The sequence below is a fragment of the Emys orbicularis genome, chromosome 11 (assembly GCF_028017835.1).
Source record: "Emys orbicularis isolate rEmyOrb1 chromosome 11, rEmyOrb1.hap1, whole genome shotgun sequence".
In the NCBI taxonomy this organism is placed as follows: domain Eukaryota; kingdom Metazoa; phylum Chordata; order Testudines; family Emydidae; genus Emys; species Emys orbicularis.
The window spans coordinates 9,597,197-9,613,335 of NC_088693.1; the positions used below are offsets into that span (position 1 = coordinate 9,597,197).

The window sequence follows — 16,139 nt, forward strand, 5'->3', positions numbered from 1 at the left end:
GAACCAGTGGCGAAACAAAGGCATCATTTTCTTCCTCCCCCAGTTAGAGCCGAGTTTCACACTTTCTGATTTGATCTTTTTGTAGCATTTCTGTAGTTCATCCTTTCCCGGCACAGTGGGAGATCTGTGCACTTATTGGCCAATGAAAGCACTGTGTGGTTCCAAGCAGGGCTTCAGTTCCACAGTACTCAGCAGGTAGCCGGAGAACTCATCCCAGCTTCAGGGTGAGCGACATGACTGACATCTCTTGCTGCCCTTCCACATTTTTAATCTCAATCCAGAGTGGCTCAGCATTACCCTGAGGAGGGAAAATGCTTCTGATTTGTTAACCTTTTGCATGGCTTACGCTGGCAGCAGCTGAGCTCGGCCAGAAAAGTGAGACCGAACTCATGGGTGCAAGGTAAGCGTGGGACACGCAGAATTCCCCCAGCAGTGTGCTCTGTGCTTTTTCCCTGCAATTGCTTAGCAAAGAGAGTGTAGATTATTCCTCTCTGAAGTCATGCCTCTGAACTTTGACTTTAATGATTAGGCACGTGCTTAGCTGTGATTACAGCTACTGGTTGGCTAAGCATCACACACATTGCTTTGACTGTCAACTTTTTGTTCTGTTAGTACAATACCTTGCACAGTGGGGTCCTGTTCCATGACTGGGGCTCCTAGGTGCTACCACAATACAAATAATAACTAACATCCTATTACCTGTTGTTATTCCATCTCCCCTCACTCCCCATCCCAATCCACTTGTGTGTCTCATCCACCTGTGATTCCTTGTCTCCTAGCACATAAACTCTTTGGAGCAGGGATTGTCATTTACCAGATTTGTCCAGAACCTAGCACCACAGAGCCCTGACCTGCTTGGTCTCCAGGCACTAGCAAACTGCAAATGTAAAATCATCACCATATTTAAAAAAACTCATTGCACATGGATGAGCGGTAATGGAAAGCTCAGAGGCGGTTGGACATCACACACCTATCACAGCTTCCTTCAGCCTTCCACACAGCTGCTGTCACTTTGGTCTAACAGGATGGAGTGGAACTGGCAGCTGTTCCTTCAGTGGTGTTTCAGAGAGTTCCCTCAGACTTTGTTTCCCAGCTGTTTGAGCAAGGCTTTGACTCTGTGTTGGAGTCCACAGGATGTGGCATCTACTGCACACTTGTAAAAGAAAGAGGAGGAGGATTCAGTACACATCACTGGCCAAAACAACCAGAAGCTAAACTCTGGTTTGACTTGTGGAGGAAAGCCCTTATCCCATACCTCTTCTGCAGCACCCCCCCTCAGCCATGCAATATGCAGACACCAGCACTCGCTGAGCACTAGGGGGCAGCCATGGAGTCCAGGGCTACACCAGCATCTCAAAAAGGGAGTGGTCCAACTAATTTGGGGTGTATCCCATTCTCCATCCCCACACGTCCGCTGGAACCCAGCAGAAGTTAAGGGGAAAGTGCCCCCTTTGACCTACAGCACCCTCATTTCCCAGCTTGGGTATGACACTGACTGAGACCATGCCCATTGTTTAGGGAGCTGGAGCTGTACTTGGGATATTGGGAGGATCTCGGCCCCAGGGCTTGATTACTTGTGTCACTTGATTATTTTTTCAGCCAAGCCCCCACACCATTTGTTCCCAGTGCTGCGTGTTCTCTGGGTTGCTGGGCACTCCTGGGGCCAGCTTCCCCACCTGGAAGGGAGAGATTACTTCACAGGCACAACGAGCAGATTCACTTTGAGCTCCGATGCCAGAAGGTGTTGTGTATATGTGGGCAGACTGCACTATCCCAATCTGAGTCACTCAGAGCCAGGACAACAGCATTCATAACTTGCCTGTCACCAATCCCTATAAATACTCCACAGCCTCCCCAAAAATCCCATCCATTTTCTGACCAAGTGAAGAGTTTTGCATTTGACCGAGTCAAATGAGCAAATGTGCTGTAGTGTTCCCTGCAAGGAGGGAAACATAACTCGTGACACAGCACGTCCGTCCATTTGCTACGGAAACTATGTTTGGTAAGTATCAGGTGTCCAGATTTCTGCTTGTGTGCACAGCCTGGGAGAGCTGTGTATTAATAACACAGGCAGCCTAAATACAGCATCACAAGTCAGCCTGCTCCAGTGAGCTTATTGCCAAAGCACTGATAGTGCAAGCTGATTATTACTGGGTGCTATTTACCCAGCATCGTAAGCTGGCACAGCACCTTGCACAGAGGATTCTGTATCCCTGCTCTGTGGATCTTATGCTGTAAATTAGATTCAAAACAGCAAGGGAGGATGATAAAGGGAGTAGAGATGCAGGCTACAGCAGTAACTGAGCGGATGGATCTATTGTTACTGTATGCACAGGTCTCAGGAGTTCCTTTGGTGAGATTTGTTGTAAATGCAGAATGGATGTCCAAAATGAAAGTGGAGTTTAGCAATGGAAGTGCTGGCCTAAAGGAGTGGCTCTTGGGGAGGGATTTGAAGGATGAGGTTGACTAGCTGAATTCCAGTGCATGACACATGGGATTAGACAAGATAAAAAGCCATTGAGTCACACGTGGAAGGAGATGGCAAAACCTCTTACTGATTTCAGCATATGCATATCTGGCCCATAGGGTAACTGAACTGGCAGAGCACAGGGCACGCAGAGGGGAGAAAGGGGGTATGAGATCAGATCGGTAGGGGGCAGAGCACTGCCAGGCTTTGAGAGGGTGAGGACTTAGAACTTGTTTCTGGAGGGGAATGACACTTACTGAGGAGGTTGCACAGTGAGAGTGAGAAAGAGGAGTTTGCTGGCAGCATATTGGATAAACAAATTTAGCTCCTTGTGTCCTCAATCAGTGTTATTTCTACCAGCATCAAAGTCCTTTTGATAAAGAGCAAGGTATGATTTCCAATAAGGCCATCATGACTTTCGCAAGGTCCAGCCACCCCCTGGTACACTGCTTGCCCGTTCCTGCAGAGAGCCCTAAGTACCAAGCCAGTTTACCAGCCGTACCAATCAGATCTAGTGCAGCCTAGATACTAGGAACTTCTGGTAGAGTTTCTTTTATTTGATCTTGGGAGACCACTCATTAGAGATTCCCCCATTCTGTTCATCAATACAGTGGGGGGGAAAGTTGTTTCCACATCAGTGAAATATACTGCCATCCAGTGTTAGAAGGTTCTTTAAAGCATATAAAAAAAACCCCAACGCCAGCTTGGTGTGTATGCCTTCCTGAATCTAAATATTGCTCAGAATATAGTAGGCTGTTACTCAGATTAATTTACAACATGCAGTTTTTGAAACCTTTGTATTTTGAGATAATGTTCAGGCTACATTGATCTGGTAAGTCGTTTGTTACATTAAGTATTTAAGGTTAAGAATAAGCATTTAAAGGTGACCTGGACAGAATGAATAAATTAGGACAGTGGTTCTCAAACTTTTGTACTAGTGACCCCTTTCACACAGCAATCCTCTGAGTGTGACCCCCTTATAAATTAAAAACACTTTTTTATATTTAATACTATTATAAATGCTAGAGGCAAAGCGAGTTTGGGGTGGAGGCTGACAGCTCATAACCCCCATGATACCCTGAGGGGTCACAACCCCCAGTTTGAGAACCCCTGAATTAGATCTGTTCCCTTTGTACAAAACAGCTGTGGCAGATTGTAGGCCCTTAACACGCCAGCTACTGTATTTAGGACAGATTACTACTGATCTTAAAAATTCCTGTTTAAAATTCTTTAGTTACTAGTGGATTATTACCTTGCAGATAGGCAACATGTAAAGTGAGATTCTGCCTTCCAAACAATTTTAACCTCAAGACTGTTCAAATCCTTAACTGTATAGATAATTAAAATATATAGCTACATCAAACACTTTACCATGCAAAGCAAAACAAACCCATTTGCACTAATAAGAGGGTTTAATGTCTTGGAAAGGTGTATTTCATTTTGTGTGCATGCCAAGACACTCCTATTAAAGAAGGTACACAAAACTAGTGATTGCGCCAGGCTCGTAAGCAGATTTCCCCAGAGTCCCATTGTGCCCAAGAAACCAAAAACATCTGAGGGGAAGTCACACCCAGCCAAGATGCTGCCTTGATCACTAAGAGACAAAGGCAAATTATCTGACCTTAGTCACCCAACAAAGGCTAGCAATTACGCACATCTGACTCTCATGATTTAAATCGTAAGATGGCCAAGTGAAGATAGATCTAGCCAGGAAATTGATCAAACTTCCCCTCTCCTGCCAGGCAAGTCCCACAATAGCCAGAGATTGAATTGGCTGCTCAGGTGTGTTGTCCATTAGTCTGAGCCAGGTTTTCATCTGAAATCTCTTGCCAAGCCTGACCAATGGCCAACAAAGCTGCAGCAATGGGAGTGTCTCTTCTCAAGCAATAAAAGATCAAGACTTGTGTAACCCGAATTGATTTTCTGTGTGACTCAGACTTGTATTAAACAAAATGCAAATAGTAATTGCATTGTCAAAGGATCACTTTCTAAAAGGTCTGGGGGAGTGACAGTTCCATGCACATGCTGTAGTCTTTCTCCTGAGAAACTTAGTACTAAACCACCGTTTAAAAAGACAAGACTCTGCTTTTGTGTTGAGTATTCAAATTAACAGACCTCATGGGTGAAACAAGACTAGAAATCTCTACTCTCCTAACAATGTCTCCACCCGATTCCAGACCAGACTTTGGAACAACTAAAACAACCTGCCTCAAAAACATTCTGCCACGGTTTTATGCTGATCCCAGGATGATGGATAGGACTTTAGCTCAGGTCTGTAGCTACCCTCTTCACTGTAGTGCCAGTATGTCAATTTGAAGTGCTCTAAGTCATCTGTGACAGATGTGTGAGAACATGTTTTCATTCTTTTTGCAGAATGAAAGCCAGCCTCAGCTTCTCTGACCTCAGAGTAGGAGACAAGCCATTCATTCAGGAATCAGCCTCCCCATTCAAGTGTAGGGTACTGATGCTCAGTTTATGGTTCAGTAATAAATACAACATTGTAAAGATCAGCAGATGGAAAAATGAGCTTGATTCTCTTCACCCCACAAGCACCTAGTCTCATTTTACAGATGGGAAAATTAAGGCACAGAGCAATGAAGTGAGTTATGTAAAGCCACAGACAAGCAGAGCTAGACATATAACCCCAAATCTCCACTCAGTTTTGTGTTTTAACCACGTTGTCTCAAAAATAGACACTGCTTTCAGATCACCCATGAAACAGCAGAAATTTGCCCATTCTTGCTGAGAACTCATATCTAGGATGCAACCGTTTTAAAGCAGGCCATTTCAATATGACTCCAGCACCATTCACAACCTAGCCAGAAGTCACTTGAAAAAAGTCAGTCCTACTTTTTTGTGTTGTAAGACTTATGGGAAGTGGAAGATAGAATCATGGATTTTAATGTGTTTTCCTTCGCTTTCAAGGTTCCTTTAAAGTCTGCAAACAGAGCAGCAAGCTTGCGGAAGAGACAAATCCAGATGCAATTAGTAAATTACTTTCACTTGTTTGGCATGATTATAGAGCAGCCTATAGGCTAATGCAAGTTTTGAAAGCATGTTAAGTGGTTGGAGTTTGAAGCTCCTTTTCTAAACGTGACTGTGATAAAGGGTCATATTATGTGGTAAAAGCCCAAGTCTGAGGGTCAGGAGATCTGGGTTCCATTGTGGAGCAGCCTGAAACACCATCTAAATTAGTCATGAATTAGATGAATACACCATGAGCGTAAAACGAGCATTCATACCATTGATGCTACTGAAAGTCACAATGTACTTCTAAAATGTTTATAAAAATTGATATCCCTACGCTAATTAGGACTGTTAAGCATACTGCCCCATCAGTGGGCTCGCAAGGCTATCCTTTGATTTCCTTGCAAAGGGAATAGCCATTCTAATGAGAGAAGAGTAGTATGTTACAAAGCTAATTCAAAGCGACAGCGGGCATGTTAGGACACAAACTTCCATTTTATCTACACTGATCAACACAGACATGGATTTGAGAGAGTTCTGAGAATCTTCTATAGCAGGGGCTCTCAAATGGGGGGGCTGCAGCTACCCTTCCCTTGCTGCTAAGTGGGAATGCCTCCGGACTAGATGGACGGAGCCCCGATATGGGAAAGGTTGAGAACCACTGTTCTACTCAAACCAAGAATGAACACAAGTCAGTAAGAACCGCTGGAAGTTCCAGCTTGCAAACAACCTTTGGAATTAAGAAAAACTTGGCTACAGAGGCTTCATCTTTGTTTATTTCCGTTTCTTTGGGTGAATTTTTTTCTGCAGCTTCATTGTCTTTTTGGTCTTTTGAGCGGTGCTCTTTACACTTGTTGGAGGCAGTTTGATGGTTATTTCATCTTCATCACCTTCTGCTGGTTGCGATTTCCGACGCTCAAGTGCCGTGGGTGTACACACTGGGGTGGGGTCCTAGATAAACCAAATAAGGTAGTTACCATTAGAGGGACAGCTTCCCTAACAGACATGTCCTATATGACATCAAGACCGTGTCTCCCCCTTCCTCCCCCCCGATTCCCTGCACACATGGAACAACTGCCAAGAGATATCAAGTGAGAATGATTTCTAAACTGGAAAGCTTTCTAAATAGATTAAGTCGATTTTGCATATTAAAATAGATGTATGTGTTTTCGCAATGGTACAGGGGAAATATGAATTAGATTAATTTTTATTCCCTTGAACAAATGTCATGAGTCGCTCTAGTTTTTTGGCATTAAAATAATTATTCCTTGATTCAGAGGGTTAAGGAAGATGAAATGAAGGGAAAACAAAGATGAACAGAAAGTGTCATGAAGAATGTAAAGATATTTAAGAACCAGGGATATTGCTCCCTTATAAATCCAGTCATGTAGAAACTAACATTTTTCACATCCCAATGGCAATATTTTTTAAAACACAATCCATTTCCCTGTGCATTCAGTTTTCTTATTTTACAAGTCCCTCAGATATCTGCCTCTGCCCTTTTCACAAGAGACAAGCCAACCCCACCCCAATTATCCAGAATTACTGCACAGTGCGGTTACATGCTGTGACACTTCTTTCCTGAGGATCCAAATGAGAGCATTCAACCCCTCACACACACACAGCCAGATCTTTCCAGGTGTACATTAAAATGGAGAAGGCCGAGGTGCAGTGTTCAAAACTCTCATTCTGACAGGTCTAAGCAGTAAGTGAAACCTTAGTGTTTAGACTTTTGGACTGTAACGTGTGTAATCTCAAGCATCGGAATCTGACCTTTCTGATCATAGCACTATTTGTTTTACATGGCTGATGGCAGCTCCCAACATCTTTTAGCTTATTTATAGCTGATTAGCAGTCTGCGGTCTGGTCTACACTAGAAAGTTTTGCCAGTAAAACTTCCTTTCTGTTGGTCCAGGCTTCCATTCACACAATTCTGAGTCTTGCTGATAAACCCTCCATGTTTGCTGGCATAATTATTGCCATTTCCTCAAGTGAAATAAACCATCTGTTGGCACAGTGCTAGTGTGGAAGCACACATAGCTGTATGAGTATGAGTCGTCCTCCAGCAACAATCCCACAATGCAACTTTCTCTTGAACAGTGCCTGGCTGGAGAAGAGACCTGAGCTTCATCCATATTTGTAGAGACAAGTTGAAAATGGCATGTAAAAGAGCAGTAGATAATGGGATGGAACCGGAAGTTGTGGAATTCAAGATCAAATTCCCAGTCCTTTGAGAGGAACGAGGGTATCCCACAATATACAGCAACCACCCCACAATACAGAGTGTAAACCACCTAACGGGTAGCAAGCCGGAAGCTGGTATGGAGGACACTGGGATGCCTACCCATAGTGCAACATGCATTTTGATGACACAACCCATGGTGGGTGGACATGATGCACAAGCAGCCACATTTGGTGCATTCGATCAACATACCTTATCAGTAACAGTAAGCCAGCAAAACTTTGACTGGTAAAATTTTCTAGTGTAGACAACACTTAAGACATCTGCTATTCCAGACAGCATATGCTGCCGTCCATTCAGAAGCGTGCACTCTAACCCACACTGCAACTTTTATTGCTACAAAGTCAGTCTGTCTGTCACCAGTACAACAAGGCCCAGAACACAGACTCAAGAAAGTAACAGGGGAACTACAGTAACCAGTTCTGTGTCTGAAGAACATGTTCTGGTACCTTTAGACTGCATGAAACCCACTGAGATCAGTTGAGTCTTACCTGGCTGTTCACAGATATGTTCAGGTTCGAGTTTGAATTTGAAACATTTTTTTTCTTTTGAGGCATCTGTGCAGCCTATGAAAAGAAACAGATCAAGCAATTAATTACACAGAATTGCCTTCTAATGCAAAGTTATTGAGATTCTCCCAATGTAGCCGACAGACTTTTCCTTCACAGTTATAAAACCTTTAATGCACCAATTACGTCTGAACCAGTACATTGGTCTATCATGCCACAGAAGTCAATGAATGTGATTTGGCGTATACATCCACCGCACAATCACATAAATAAGAGAACCCTTACGGGATCTTGTATATTTACTGACAATACACAATTGGACCCTGCAATATCTAAGTATTTCATCCCATTGCTTTGTAAACTAAATAGAGGAAGGATGGTTAGGGCACTAGCCTGGGACTTGGAATATTTGGCTTCTCTGCCCTGCCACAGGCTTCCTGGGAGTCTTTGAGCAAGTCACTTATTCTATCTTTACCTCAGATCTATAAAATAGGGATAAATAACACTTCAGAGGGGTGGCATGAAGACAAACATTAAAAGACTGTGAGGTGCTCGGGTCCTATGGTAATAGGGGGCCTTACAAGTATCTTGGATAGATAAATAGTGGAAAATAGCAAACAGTGACACGAATCAAAGATCACGTTTCAAGTCAGTCACTGACCTATTAAACAAGTATAACGTTAAAGACATTTCTCTAAAAGAAAGCAAGACCAAGGCTTCGTCTACACCGGGGTGGGCAAACTACAGCCCGTGGGCCACATCCAGCCCGGCCCCCGAGCTCCTGGCCCGGGAGGCTAGCCCCTGGCCCCTCCCCCACTGTCCCTCCTCCCCCGCAGCCTCAGCTCGCTTGCTCCGCTGCCGGTGCAATGCGCTGGGCAGCGGGGCTGTGAGCTCCTGGGGCAGCGCAGCTGCAGAGCTCGGCCTGACCCGGTGCTCTCTGCTGCGTGGCGGCGGCAGCGTGGCCCGGCTCCAGCGCCGCCAACCACCGGTGCTCCAGGCAGCGCAGTAAGGGGGCAGGGAGCAGTGGGGGTCGGATAGAGGGCAGGGGAGTTCGGGGTGGTGGTCAGGGGAGTTCGGGGCTGTGGATGGTGGTCGGGGAAACGGGGTTGAATGGGGGCAGGGGTCCCAGGGGGGCAGTCAGGAAGGAGGGGGGGTTGGATGAGGCGGCAGGGGGCAGTCGGGGCAAGGGTTCAGGGGGCAGTCAGGGGACAGGGAGAAGGGGTGGTTGGATGGGGCAGGGATTCCGGGGGGGCCATCAGAAATGAGAGATGGGGTTGGATGGGGCGGCGGGGGTCTGGGGGCAGTCAGGGGACAGGAAGCTGAGGTGGGTGGATGGGGCAGGGGTCTCATAGGGGCTGTCAGGGAACGGGGCGGTTGGATGGGGCACGAGTCCGGGGGGAGGGGGGGCAGATAGGAGGTGGGGGCTGGGCCATGACCCCCTCCCCTAACCAGCCCTCCATACAATTTACAAAACCCAATGCGGCCCTCAGGCCAAAATGTTTGCCTGCCCCTGGTCTACGCTACCACTTTTGTCAGTAAAGCTCTTCTCAGTCTGGGGGGTAGGGGTGGTGGGGGGTTTCACACTCCTAACCGACAAGTTTCACCGACAAAAGTGCTGGTGTGCAAAGAGTGGCTACAGGACCTTACACCACTGTAAGGTCCGTAGTGTAGACATAGCCCAAGTCTGGTAGAGCGCACAATCCACCAATCAAGTCACTGCATGATTTCTACGAGCGCTCACGCTGTCCTCACTCTGATTTAGTCTCTGCACCAATCTCCAGATTAAATGTAACATTCTTAGATCAATCACGTATAATGGATGCAACACTTTCTCCTATTTAGCACAATCTTAGACATGAACTTTGAATTTAATACTTGACCAAGCTACCACAAACCACTTACAAATCCAGGGAAGTCATAATCTATTCCCTTCTCAGCCAGCCTCTTTCGTAACCGTTTCTCATTTTTTAGTAGTCTCTCTGTCATCCTTGTCTTTTCTTGGGGTGTTCGTTTCTTGTTATATCGCTTGACTGCCGGGTGCGATGGCTTCCTAAATGTCTTCTCACTGCCTCTGAAGAGGTTTTCATGGACCTTTTCAGGCGGCATAAATTCACCTGTGTCATAAGGTATATCACACTAAATCAACAGTTAAGAACGTAAGAATGGCCATACTGGGTCAGACCAATGGTGCATCTAGCTCATCTTCCGGCAGTTGCCAGTGTCAGATGCTTCAGAGGAAATGAACAGAATAGGGCAGTGATTTTCAACCTCTTTTCATTTGTGGACCCCTAAAAAATTTCAAATGTAGGTGTGGACCCCTTTGAAAATCCTAGACAGTCTTAGCAGTCATAAGACTGCGAGGAATGCATGGGGGGTGGGGGGGGCGATAGGAGAAAGGAAAAAAGAATCTGTGATATTCACTTGGAAGAGCTCCTTGTGTGCTGGAACTCTAACATGAAAACGCAAAATTTCCCTGACTTCCCAGAAAACAATACACTCACATGCTCACATTTCCCACGCTCACCAGTGTCTCAAATACTCACACTTTAGGAGTCTTTCACAGAACAGGTAGTTGTTCATGGTATCGGCAACAATCTTAGCAACTTCATCTGATTCAAACTCTACAAATCCATAGCCTTTGCTGTCTCCAGTCTGCCAGACAATGACAACAGTATCAGAAATCTAGGTTACGTTTACACACTATGCCTGAGAACTACACTAGACTGTTTTTTCACACTCCAAGGGTTATATTCTGTTCTCGGATCAACAAAGACAACTCCCAGTAAACTCAGTAAGCACTGCACGTGTCTTAGGGCAGAATTAGCCTATGATGATGTACAAGATAAAGATAAGCTTTTACAGATTCTATGTGAAACCAATAGCTCTGCGTTATGTATATAGGGAAATAAACATGACTTAGTAACAAATATAACAAAACTAAAAAACTAAGTAAAAGTTATGCCATGAGATGAAGGGGCATTTCCCCTTTCGATAGAAGGGATGGCCAACCTGTGGATCCAGAGCCACATGCGGTTCTTCAGACAGAAGTTAACATGTGGCTCCTTTTACAGGCACTGACTCCGGGGCTGGAGCTACAGGCTTCAACTTTCTAATGTGCAGAGGAGTGCTCGCTGCTCAACCCCTGGCTCTGCCACATGCCCTGGCCCCCACTCCACCCCTTCCCCTCCCTCCCCTGAGCCTGCCCTGCTCTCCCTCCTCCCCAGAGCCTTCTGCATGCCACAAAACAGCTGATTGGGAGGTGCAGGGAGGGAGGGGGAGGCGCTGGTCAGCATGCCGGTGGGCGGGAGGCGCTGGGAGTGGGGGCGGGGAGCTGATGGGGGGTGGCTCAGGTTGGCCACCCCGATCTAAAGCCAGCCATTTGTATTACAAAGTAGTCAGGAAGTTTAAAAGCATTGTCCCTCCTGTTATATTAATTCAGAATTCTACGCTGGATATAGACTACTCTAACATTTCTCACTTAAGTGTGTTTAGTTCTGATGAAAGGGGCTAGATTCACAGCACTGGAATTGGAGCCCTGTTTAACCACAGAACCAGGGGCAACTTCCTCAGAACATCTGCCTATTTATCTCTATCCTTTTCTGGAATGACCACCTTTATGGTAAGAGGTAATGGCAAGTCTTTTCCCTCTTCTGACCCTGCCAACAGGGTTTCCACTTCAAGTGATGCCTCTACACTACAAAACGGATAGAACCAATAACTTGTTACTTATAAGTCAATGATGAGACTTCAAAATATGGTTATCTTCAGTAACCAGCTGAGCTGGATTCAAACCAGTAACTTAAATTAAAGGTTTTAAAGGCCAATGACCAAAGTTCAATCAGCCTCTGGAACAAGACATTTATTATAAACATCCAAGTAAAAGTCTACTTCTGAGGCGGTGAAGTTTATGTGAAACCAATCAATGGCTTTAGAAGTTCAGGAATTCAGGATCCTCGTCCCATTTCCGAAGAGCAAACATTTCTGTGTGTTCTGAGAGGCTATCATCGTTTCCAGAATGGACTATTAGAACACAAGAGCGGGGATATTTCAGGCTCTCTCAGATCCTGGTATAAATGGCAGCCCATTTTTAAAGTCTGTGTTCCTCCATATTGCTTTTATACATTGGCTGGTGCGATTGCACATCAGTAACATTCTCAAAATGGAAATCAAGAGGAGGAGGACATCCAGGATGTGAGGATTTCATAATGTTAAATAATCTACCGTCCAAGTCCTAGCACTGGTAGCTACGTTAACTGATTTTGTTTGTGCAGCACACAAAGTGTGCTCTGCACTTTACAAAACCCTGTCCCACGGATCTTACAATTTAATTGTAGACATGAATGAAAGGAAAAACTGAGGCTGTGACAAAGCAGGAGAAAGGGAAGAGGGCTGCAACAAGATTACACAATATTTGGTTGGTCATATGCATATTTTGGTGGCTAGAAGGGCAGAGAGAAGGGCACAAAGACAGGTGAGAACAGATTTTAGCAGCTGCATTTTGGATGTACTGAAGGGAAGTCAGGGAGGCTGGAGAGAAGGTTGCAGCAATCAAGACTGGAGATAAGAACACAGAAAAGTGCTTTAGCCATTGGGATAGAGAAGAATTGGATTTTTGAAATGTTGTGGAAGTTAGACTTGGTAACACCCTGGCAATGTAGAAAGGAGTGAGTGGGTGTCAAAGATTAATCCAAGGGTCAGAGCTTCAGTGATTTTGAAGATGATGTTATCCACACCAATGGAGAAAGATAATAGAGAAAGGCTGCTACTTCCTACATCTTAATGTAGAACAATTAGTCCTTGAATGAAGTTCAGGGAAACGGTACTAAAGAATAACAATGAGGACACCAGTATGCTGATAGCCCCAGGCCAGTGCTCACTTCTAATGGGGAAAGTTTATTAAATGAATGTGAGGATCTGGGGGAAGTAGGGAAAATTCAGTAATAACTGCAATTAGGAAGCTAAACAATTCAAAGCAATTATGATTTTTACCTTTTTACTTCTTGAAAGCCGAAGTCTGGTGACTGTTCCAAACTGGCTGAAGTACTCCTGGATTTGTGGCTCATAAAGGCCCCTAGGGATATGCCCTAAATAAATTACACCAGGAGTCAGCTTCTCGTGCTGTGAATAGGAAAAGTACAGGTAACATTAAAAACACAGGAACATTTATGCCCAATCACCATCTTAAACAAAAGGAGACAAGAGGCCACCGATCTGGTCCCAGTACAGTAATTCCTAGTCTCATCTTTCAAAGAGGCTGCATCCCTGACTGATTTCCTGTTTTCTTTCCATAGCCAGTCTCCCACCAGGTACAATTTTCCACTGAGATTTGAACGTAAAACCCTACTGCCAAGTATCTTCACTATCGCAGTTCTGCGCGACCTTTGACCTCGTTCCTCAACTCTACAGGTGGGGAGGGAGACCGGGAGGAGAGGGGAGTGTGGGGGAAGGGGGGAGAGGAGGGAGATTCAATTTTTTTAGTCAGCCTCTGGCTGTTCAGCGTCTGAAATGTCTCTTTCTGCAGGGCCGCGCGGGGGGTGGAGGGGGCAACTGGAGCAATTTGCCCCAGGCCCTGCAGGGGCCCCCATGAGAATATAGTATTCTATAATATTGCAACTTTTTTTATGGAAGGGGCTTTGCCCTGGGCCCCCTGAATCCTCTGGGCAGCCCTGTCTCTCCGTAGCGGAGCCCCCGCGCCGACCCTCCAGTGCCCCCTACACTGTCCAGAGGCGACTCCACAGCCCCGGGAGAAGGGGACGGAACCCCCGGCCCCGGCCGCTCGCGTGAGGGGCGCTCTGCTGCCCTGTCTGCAGCCAGCTGGAGGCAGGCGCCTCCTCCCCACAGGCAGCTCCGGCGCGGGCTCCGCTGCTCGCGGCTGGCCCGAGGGGGCGGAGACCCGCTGGCGGGGAGCAGGGCCCGGGCTCTCACCTTGGTCCCCCTGCCGGAGCGGACGCGCAGCACCTTCTCCTGGAACTCGCGCTGCAGCTGCGGGTCCAGGGAGAGGAGCGAGGCCGAAGCCCCAACCGCTGCCGCCGCCATACCGCTCTCTCGCACCGACCACGCCGCCGACTCCGGGAGCAAGCCCAGCCACTTCCGCTTCCGGGTCCCTCACCGGAAGTGCTCTCCAGCCAACTTCCGCCCACCCGGGCTCCAGGGCCCGAGCGGAGAAGTAGGGCTACAGCGGCCCCTGGCGGACAGAGCGGAGCCAGCCCGGTCCGCACCCTGCCTGCCGGGCGCGGCCACGTGGGCGCTGGCTGGGGCCGGGTAGCTAGCCAGGGCCCTGCCGCTTTCCCCCTCCAGCCTCCACATCCCACCGGGTCCTTGTTTTCGGGGACACGCGGCCCGAGCAGAAATGCAGGAGCCCAGGGGAACTGAATGGGGCTGGGCATGAGCGAGGCAAGCCCCTGGGAGGCAGGGCTGTCCCGGTGGAGATGCAGGGCACCAGGGAACTAATCAGTGTCCGCAAAGGAGGCCCCAGAGCATGGCAAGAGAGTGAAACGCCCATAGACCCAGATCCTCAACGCTAGTTAGGTGCCTAATGTTACTCCCCGGGGGAATTCTGCACCAAAAAAATCCTGCACACAGTTTAAAGTTCTGCATATTTTATTTGTCAACAGAACACAGTATAATCACTCCAGTTTAAATTATGTTGGTAATTTATTTCAAAATATCTGTCAACAAGAATGTCACAATAGAGACGACAACAAAAAATTGCCCCAGGAGTAGAGAATTAAACCCCTGTGACAACCTGGTTCCAGCTGGGGATGCAGGAGGGGACTGTGGGGGGGGGCACCCCAGAGCCCAGATACCTGCATCCCCCCAGAGCCCAGATGTGGGGCACCCCCTTCCCCCAGAGCCTTTACTCCCCCTAGCTTCTTTACGGTCCTGCCCTTCCTCACCCTTTGCCAGAGCCAGGTCTCCCGGGCCCTCTCTCATTGTATGGGGAGATTTTGGAGGACCGGTTAAAGGCCAGGGACCGCTACTGATAGTGTAATATTGATTATCATACTTGTTGCTAACAGCAGCCAAACTTCTGGGCCTTTTTGCAGGCCTGTGCAGCCTTAGCATGACTAAGCCAGGAGGACTCAGCCTCTTGCTCAACCTTTGTCTGACTCTCCACCCCTCCCTCATGAAGTCTCTGTTGAACATGCTGGGGTCTGTGTTTTAGGAGAAAAACAAGAAGCTTATCTATATTTGCCTTCTGGGATGTGTCTGTCAGGGCCTCAAGGCATGCAGACCCTGCAGGAATACATCTGCCTAATTAACAAAGAGTCCTGTGGCATTTTATACACTAACAGACGTATTGGAGCATAAGCTTTCGTGGGTGAATACCCACTTTGTCAGACGCATGAGCTTTCGTGGGTGAATACCCACTTTGTCAGACGCATGATTGTCTGCCTAATTAGTAATCTGAGGAAACCTCTTGCTTAGCTTTTGAAACTGCTTTCCTAACAAGGTTTTTGATTGTTGTTTCTGTTGTCTACTAACAAGATAAATAAGGGGAGAGAGGTTTGGTCTCTTTGGGATCACTTCATGGACTCAGTTTAGGGCCCTCAACAATAGCTGAAAGACAGGCCAATCCAATGGCTCCCACTGTACCACTCAAGAGCCACACCAAACTTCAGTAATTATTGAGGGTTGGGGGTGTTTTACTAACCTGTTGTGGATGTGTGTAAGTGCTTGAAACTAAATAAAGTATAGCTTTAAGTGAGAGCACTCTTGTATTGTACTGTTTGTGCCAGCCATCTATTGGTCGGATGGCCATGTCTCCATTGATTTATTTCCTGACACCACCTCACACAGAGTAAGTTACCAAGAGCTTTGGATTGAAACAACTCTGGGTAACACCATCCCTGGATGGATGAGGATCAAGCCAGGCAGCCAAAGCATGGAGCGCCTCCATCCCCTGGATGAAAGCCGGTGAGGTGGGCTCTGTAGAGTCCAGCAGCCCCTAGTG

The 16,139-nt window shown here is 46.8% G+C and overlaps 1 protein-coding gene across 1 annotated transcript; it reads right to left on the minus strand.

Moving 5' to 3' along the window:
* Positions 1 to 6,194: 6,194 nt before the first annotated feature.
* NIFK (nucleolar protein interacting with the FHA domain of MKI67) lies at positions 6,195 to 14,261 on the minus strand. Its single transcript, XM_065413428.1, has 6 exons — positions 14,111 to 14,261; positions 13,175 to 13,303; positions 10,729 to 10,837; positions 10,088 to 10,299; positions 8,168 to 8,242; positions 6,195 to 6,385 (listed from the first exon to the last, which is right to left on the minus strand). Exons 1-6 carry the CDS (start codon positions 14,219 to 14,221, stop codon positions 6,209 to 6,211), a joined length of 813 nt encoding a protein of 270 aa, XP_065269500.1. The 5' UTR covers positions 14,222 to 14,261; the 3' UTR covers positions 6,195 to 6,208.
* Between the last annotated feature and the right edge of the window lie 1,878 nt (positions 14,262 to 16,139).